This window comes from Limulus polyphemus, unplaced genomic scaffold (assembly GCF_000517525.1).
Source record: "Limulus polyphemus unplaced genomic scaffold, Limulus_polyphemus-2.1.2 Scaffold6151, whole genome shotgun sequence".
Taxonomy (NCBI): Eukaryota; Metazoa; Arthropoda; class Merostomata; order Xiphosura; family Limulidae; genus Limulus; species Limulus polyphemus.
Window position 1 is genome coordinate 1 of NW_013671761.1, and position 8,605 is coordinate 8,605.

Here is an 8,605-nt window from a genome sequence, read left to right on the forward strand (position 1 = left end):
TAAGCCCTGTGACAAAGCACTATTGGGCACAATGGGACCAGTTGAGGCTTGAAGATGGTATTCTTCTCCGGAGATGGGAAACGTTATATTCGGAAAGAATAAACCAGTTTTATTAAGTAAAGACTTGTGTCGTTAAAGTTTCGTCGGAACGAAGTTACGGAAAAATCAATTAACAAACGGAGACGTAACATATCTATTGGTTTAATGTAAGTGGCTATTGTTCGGGACGAACAATACTAAGGAAGGGGAAGTGTTACGACAGCGGAAGTCACGCGACGCTGGGAGCATGCGCTGGAGTTCTAGAAATATTGAGGAACCTGTCGAACGTCCTAGCGCTTGCTAGACTCGCGCTTTTATAGTATATAAGCCGGCAAATAATGTGACGGCAATAATTGAATTGCCGACATAGAGATATAGAGACAGATAATCGAGTGAAGTGAACGGTAGTGACCGTAAGTAAAGTGCGTGAATCGTTGTGAATTATAGCGTGTGTTGAAGTTAAAGTGACTGTGGAAATTAAGTGTACTGCAAAGTTGAATTGAGAAAGAATAAACTAGTTTTATTTAAGAAAGGACTTGTATCGCTGAAGTTCTTCGGAAAGAATTTCTACGGAAAATTAACAAACGACCAGAGACGTAACAATACCTTTTCCATATGGGTCATTCCGCAGTATTTCAGTGTAAATTCACATAGTACGTTACATTTAATTTAAAATTTTAACCGAGGTCTAGATCTCGGTGACTGTATAGCTAGCTACGACCATGATGGTATTATGCATTTAATATCAAACTTATCAATTATTCATTGTACCATACATTGTTGGTTTAGCGACAGTACGTGGTAGTTGGAGAGTAAATACCAGATACACTATACAGGGATACTGAAAAAGTATGTAGATCTGCGTTTTGGAGGTTTTAAAGGCTATGCAAATACAATACGCAAACTGTACGACGGGCAAGCACTTGTGTTCTTCACAAGAACATCATATTGCATTCCTACTTATCAAAGTCTAAGTCAGACTGACGTCAATTCACAGACATATCTTTTTGTAGCACGCCTAATTTGTCGTGTGCAACAGACTTATAAATTTTACTAAAAGCTTGCTAGATTTCGTGTAGATACACATAGTAAATTCGGAATTATAATCAACATTCATTGTCTAATGCAGAGGGGATCAACCCCGTAAACATTTTAAAATCCTTCAGAAAAATATATAATACTGTTGCGTCATCGAAATCACGTGACTGGTGTGGCGCCACCTATTTTCTAGAACTATCCTGTACCTTGGCGAATGCTCTAGTATTTACTAGATATAGGGTAGTCTGGTAAATAAAAGAGGGTGACAACGTGACGGGAAGGTAATGTAATGTGTGTGTAGATAGTGAGTAATTGAACTGCAGTCAGAAGTATTGTTGACGTTGATATAGCGTTTGTTTTAGCGTGATTGTTGAAAATAAGTGTATTGTAAAGTTGTATTCGGAAAGAATAAACCAGTTTTATTAAGTAAGGACTTGTGTCGCTAAAGTTTCGTCGGAACGAAGTTACGGAAAGTTAATTAACGAACGGAGACGTAACAATACTAACTGTAAGTGCTAGATCTGTATTTGTTTTCTGTTAATTCTAAAAGAACATTTGGTGTATTTTCATATCCCCAAACAGTTGCTTATATTATTTTTAACACTTTGAAAAATACTAAAGTGTTTCATTGTTTGTTTGTTGTTAGGCATAAAACTACGTATCGGGCTAAATGGGTTCTATCTACTGCAGGTATCAAAACCCGAATTTTAGCCCTCAGACTTACCACTGAGTCACCCGGGGTCACTGGTATACTCCATATAAAATATTAAACACTTTTTGTTAATTTTGAAATTATATGTAGATATATACAACAGGGGATGACAAAACCTTGTCGAAACGTTGTACATTTGCTGTTATGTTAAACTTATATTAAAGTTTTTCTTCATTACCCATTCAAGCCGTCTCCAGCCATTATTATACAACAGGTGGCTCTGTCAGGTTCATGCATCAATATTTAGTGGTGCGTGTTTAGTAACCGGCAGGTCAAAGTTCATCAATAAACTTGAGATTTGGCGTACAGTGGGCACGTGCAATTTTAAAAGCTTTTACCCTTTGAACGTGTTAAACTGATATTTACTATTCAGCTAGAGTAGTTGCTATTATTATTAAAAGTATTAAGAGAGGGAAAGAATTTATGACTAACACAGTGAAGAATATCCCGCGATAGATTCGATAGTAATGGGTATCGGTAAGCTACTTTTAAGATAAGAAACATACTTGTAATAGAAGTTGTGTTTTCTTATTTCCAAGTTCCAGTTCTGTATATTTTTAGGTAGGTATCCATTGCAATGGTATTATAATTCATAGCACTACAGTCTAAACTATCTTTTCGTAATGAGTAAAGTACAGTTTGAACACGAGTGTAAAATAAGTCTATGTAAGATGTGATCGTTGTATAATTATTATCACTTGTGGTCCTATAACTATAAGTGACTATAACGTACAATATAAATACAAAACTAGATTTCCAGTTTCTAAGTCCAAACACAAAAAAAGTTGAAAACAATTTATAGGTAACTTTAGGTTATTTTTGGAAAATTATTACCATACACATTTACTGTAAACTAAAGGTCAGTGACTTTAGCTGGAGCCTACGATTTTTTGGGCCCCTGGGCAGTAGCCACTTTTGTCTTCCCGTTAATCCACCACTGTGTGTATATATGTGTATGTATAGGTAACTTGAAAATTTGATACAGAAGGCTGAGTATAATATCTGTGTGGACAAATGAAGTAAATAAGTATGTAATAAGAGCTGTGAGAAGTCAATCAACAATCATTCTTAGTTTATGGGCACACCTAAAAACTTTTTTTTTCTTATAAAGTAAGAAACTGCAAGCTATTTTTTACGAATTCAATACCAAAGATGAGGCACAGCAATTAACATACTGAATAAATTGGAAAATTATTTTTGATTCTAGTAAATAAGCATCACTCAAATACTCTTATTTAGAAAATGCATCATTCTGAAGCACATTTCTGCACCTAGTAAGATACTTAAGATATGTGAGAATTTAAAACAGTATTTTACTGTGTATATTTAGGAGAGTAGTATACCATTGATGCTGATTGGAATGTCAGTGTTGCTATCTTTGTTTCGCTAAGATATAATATTTATTGAGGTTTAATGTTTTGCTACGTGTTGAGATAAAAATATATCAAATTTTAATTTATAATTTTTCAGAAAGTCGATTTAAAGCCATGGAACAAGATTTATTCTTAGTGAATTTGGATAATGAGTTAAAAGAATATTGCCTGTCAATTTCTCTAAAACACCACTAAAAAATGTCCAAACTTTAACCATTATCCTTCATATCAGTTATGTGATAAATTATTAAAAGCTTTATTGAAAGCTTATGTGTTCTTCACAAAACTTCTGGTATTTTCTCAATACTCAACATTTTGCCTTTGACCAAGAAAATTTTAGATAATATTTTCCTACATTAGGTACCACTATTTTTTAAATCACTCAAGCCTTTTAGAAAGAAATTTGGTCACGTAAAAAGCACTTGATCAAGAGTTTATGTTTTCCCAAATATTTGTTAAAAAAAAAGACTTAACTTCTTGAGATTGTAAAATATCATACTAAAAGCTCTATTTATCAGATTTTGAAACCTCATAATAAAGCCCTTCACTTTTGCTGATTGTAAATTAAGGATGTCAGAGCTAGCCCTGCTGAAGAACCATAGTTAACATTTCCCTTTGAAAGACAAATATTTCAGATTATCTAGTTGAGTGTGTGAAGTTTGACATAATTCTCACAGAAGGCATTGTCTTGTGAACAAAATGTACATCATAAGTTTATTGGAAAAGCAGGTTCACATTTGTTTCCTTACTCAACCTAATTTGCTGTTATAGTTTTGTCAAGTGCAACAGTCATGTTGCTGTTATAGTTCTGTCAAGTGCAACAGTCATGTTGCTGTTATAGTTCTGTCAAGTGCAACAGTCATGTTGCTGTTATAGTTCTGTCAAGTGCAACAGTCATGTTGCTGTTATAGTTTTGTCAAGTGCAACAGTCATTTTGCTGTTATAGTTTTGTCAAGTGCAACAGTCATGTTGCTAATATAGTTTTGTCAAGTGCAACAGTTATTTTGCTGTTATAGTTTTGTCAAGTGCAACAATCATTTTGCTGTTATAGTTTTGTCAAGTGCAACAGTCATGTCTATTATTTTCTCCTGTGATCTTGAAGTGATTGTTAATTAAACTGCGCATTCTGTAATTTTTTCTTTTTCTTTCAGGTGTAATAAACTAAAAGAAATGACCACCTGGAACTGGTTGTGTCAGTCAGACTTGGTGGTCTGGGAAGGAAACACCCTTGGAAGATGTTTTCAAGAGTTAGTCATTGTATGTCCAAGTGCTGTAGTAATGGCCATTGTATGTGCCTGCTATGTGGGTAGGAACGACCACTGGGTTGTGAGACTTTCACATCAAAAGTGCATTATTTCCCTCAGAATCTTAATCACAGTTGTATTGTTTTTGTGTTCCATTGTTAAAGTTTTTCCTACATTTTTAGTCTCCAATCATTTGTTATCAATGGTAGAGTATATTTCAGCAGCAGTATGTGCTTTTAGCTGGCTAATACACATTGGCTATCTTTTTAACTTAAGATCTCATTTGACTGAAAACACTCGTGGACCATTTTCAGTTCTTCTTGCTTGGCTTCTGACTTTGGTAGCAGCTGTTTTACAGCTTCGTGCAAGCCTACTTCGTGATGATGAGTCATTCCAAGGATTGCTGGAGAAATATGTAGATGAATTTGTAGTAGGATTTCACATTTTGTATGCTCTGACTTTAGTGCCTCGTGGGTTATCTGTGGAACTGCACTATGAAGAGTTATCAGGAGTTCTGAGCAGAGAGCAACAGTCTTCAGTAGACACACCAACGAGCAACTATGGAAGGTTCCGTGAAGATGAAGATCCTCTAGACTTAGGTGTTGCAGAAGATGACAGTAATATTCTATCCAAGTTAACGTTCTACTGGGTACATAGTTTAATGAAAAAGGGAGAGAAACAGCTGTTAAATACTTGCAATGATTTGTTCATCCTGCCAGCCTCTTTACAGTCACGCAACATCGACCTGTTGTTTTCGTCTCATATGCAGTCTCTTTCTCTGGGAGCAGTTTCAGTTACTGAAGATGGTAATGATGATCCTGATGAAGATTTTGACAGTAGTGGTACAGGTACACTTGTGAGACGTCAGAAGTTTTCATTGTTGCAGGTTCTTCACAGATGCTTTGGAAAGGAATTTTATCTTATTGGTATCTTAAAACTGTTAGCTGATTCACTAGGTTTTGCTGGACCTTTAATGTTGAACTTGCTTGTATCATTTTTGGAAGATAAATTGGAGCCAACTAGTCATGGTTGTTACTATGCAGCAGGTCTCTTTAGTGCAACATTCTTGGCTGCTATTTGTAGCAGCCAGTTTGGATTTTTGATTACCAAAGTAGGGTTGAAGGTTCGAGCAGCTATCATCACCACCATTTATCGAAAAACTTTAGGTGTTAGTAAAACAACCTTGTCATCTTTCAGCACTGGTGAAATTATCAATTTCATGAGTACAGACTCTGAAAGAATTGTCAACTTTTGCCAGAGTTTTCACCAATTTTGGAGCCTGCCTCTTCAAGTGGGAGTGACCTTGTTCCTACTCTACCAACAAGTTGGGCTGGCATTTTTGGCCGGACTTCTCTTTGCTATTTTGATTATCCCTGTCAACCGTTGGTTAGCCATTAAAATTGGGGTACTCAGTAAAGACATGATGGAACAAAAAGACAAGAGAATTAAGGTGAGAAATTAAATACATTTTATTTTCTTTAAAATAGCAGTACAATTTATAAGTAAAATTTAAAATTTTACCAAAGACTCTTTGACATTGTACAGTGTGTTCAATGTCATGTTATACTGCATCTAATTTGATTGGCTTATTATTATATTTCAGTGCGTATGTTTTTTATTGGCTTATTATTACACTTTAGCAGTTATCGTTTGGATTGGTTTAATATTACACTTCTAAATTTATGATTTTGATTGGCCTGGTGTTGAATGTGTACTGGCTCTGCATGCATGTGCCCTGCTTGGATTGTCAGAACAGAAGTTGCTTTTCCTTTCTGCTTACTGGACTTGAAGTGAAGATGATTGCAACCCTCCTTTTACTGTGGACCAGATGACAAATACCTGATACCGCCTGGTTTTGGACTGGAGTTGAACGACCAATTATGGTGTGGTGAACCCTAGCTACTCTACACCATCTGGCATGTCCTATTACTGATTGGACTAGCATCTTTTCCTTTCGATTTTGTGACACGTTATCTTTACAGTGGGCAAAAAATATACCTTGTACAGGTAGGGTGTGGTCTCCCATGAGACTTCTGAATTTATGGAAGTTTACTATGTGAAGTATGACATGCTGTGGTATCAAACTGCAGAAAATACAAAACACTAACGATTGGTCAGATTGAAGTATATAATCATATTCCTTCTGGCAAAAATTTGTCATTGGACATGGAAAGGTCAAATTATAATGAACTTAGTGTTTTCTTAGTTCATTGGTTGAAATTGTAATACTTGGTGGTAGGACTACAATATTTGTAACTTTTATCTTGTTTTGGTCTCATTGTTCCGTCATATATTTCATTATTTATTATTAACTTAAAAAAGATTTATTTAATTTTCAACTTATTTTAGAGATTTATTTGTATTTGGATCCCAGTCTTTTTTTTACTTTTTTTTAACTACATAAAATATCTTTTTCATCTGTTTCTGTTTTGGTGTGTTATTTTGTTTCATAGTATTTTTACTTCAAATGATAGCTTATGAATGAATTCCTCTCCGGGATTCGAGTTATCAAGATGTATGCATGGGAAAGGATCTTTGCTGCCAAAGTCCAGGCAACCAGGATGAACGAAATGAATTTACTGAAAGCTAGAAAGTACCTGGATGCCTTGTGTGTCTATTTTTGGGCTACAACTCCAGTCCTGATATCAGTGTTAACGTTTACCACATACGTTGTTATGGGAAATCAGCTGACCGCTGCAAAGGTATGATAAATGGATATGTGATGACTTTTAAAGAATAAAGATGTCGGGAACTACATCCTCAAACTTCTTGTTTTGTGGAGATTGAGCACATGTGTGCTATGTGTAACTTTTTGTATTTAGTCTATAGAGATAAGTTTAAGTATTGTGTTTGAAAAATTACTTCTTTAAAAGTATATTAACAAAATCTTTTAAAGCTCTTTCAGTAAACTTACAAAACATAGCTAATGTTTTTTAAAGGAGCATTTTGATGTTACTTCATTTCATACTCTCATGACATTTAGAGACACAAATACAGCCAATTTGTTTGAATTTCACGTTCACAAGAATTTTTCTAATTCAGAAAAACGTTCCAAAATAAATTAAGAGAAAGAGAAAACATACTCATCACCTGTAGTAGAATAGATCTGTTAAATAAGAGAGAGAAAACATACTCAACACCTGTAGTAGGATAGATCTGTTAAATAAGAGAGAGAAAACATACTCAACACCTGTAGTAGGATAGATCTGTTAAATAAAACAGAGAGAAAAAACATATTCAACACCTGTAGTAGGATAGATCTGTTAAAAAAGAGAGAGAAAAACATACTCATCACCTCTAATAGGATAGATCTGTTAAAAGAGAGAAAGAAAAACATACTCAACACCTGTAGTAGGATAGTTCTGTTAAGTAAGAGAGAGAAAAACATATTCATCACCTCTAATAGGATAGATCTGTGAAATAAGAGTGAGAAAACATACTCATCACCTGTAGTAGGATAGATCTGTTAAATAAGAGAGAGAAAAACATATTCAACACCTGTAGTAGGATAGATCTGTTAAAAAAGAGAGAGAAAACATACTCATCACCTCTAATAGGATAGATCTGTTAAAAGAGAGAAAGAAAAACATACTCAACACCTGTAGTAGGATAGATCTGTTAAATAAGAGAGAGAAAACATTCTCATCACCTCTAATAGGATAGATCTGTTAAATAATAGAGAAAAAACATACTCACCACCACCTGTAGTTGGATAGATCTGTTAAAAGAGAGAGAGAAAACATACTCAACACTTGTAGTAGGATAGATCTGTTAAATAAGAGAGAGAAAACATACTCATCACATGTAGTAGGATAGATCTGTTAAAAGATAGAGAAAACATATTCATCATCTGTAGTGATTTAGATCTTTTAAATAAGAGAGAGAGAAAACATATTCATCACCTGTAATGAGATAGATCTGTTACATAAGAGAGAGAGAAAACATACTCAACACCTGTAGTAGGATAGATCTGTTAAAAAAGAGAGAGAAAACATACTCAACACCTGTAGTAGGATAGATCTGTTAAAAAAGAGAGAGGAAATATACTCATCACCAGTAGTAGGATAGATCTGTTAAATAAGAGAGAGAAAACATACTCAACACCTGTAGTAGGTTAGATCTGTTAAATAAGATATAGGAAACATACTCATCACCAGTAGTAGGATAGATCTGTTAAATAAGAGAGAGAAAACATACTC

General features: G+C 34.6%; 1 protein-coding gene across 1 annotated transcript in view; it reads left to right on the forward strand.

Moving 5' to 3' along the window:
* The first annotated feature begins 2,055 nt into the window (after positions 1-2,055).
* Positions 2,056-8,605, forward strand: part of LOC106473412 (multidrug resistance-associated protein 7-like) — a 33,025-nt gene continuing 26,475 nt past the window's right edge. Inside the window, exons 1-3 of the mRNA XM_013934090.2 lie at positions 2,056-2,350; positions 4,314-5,856; positions 6,881-7,108. Coding sequence (XP_013789544.1) covers positions 4,333-5,856; positions 6,881-7,108 — 1,752 coding nt within the window. The 5' untranslated portion in view covers positions 2,056-2,350; positions 4,314-4,332. The remainder of the gene's footprint in view (positions 2,351-4,313; positions 5,857-6,880; positions 7,109-8,605) is intronic.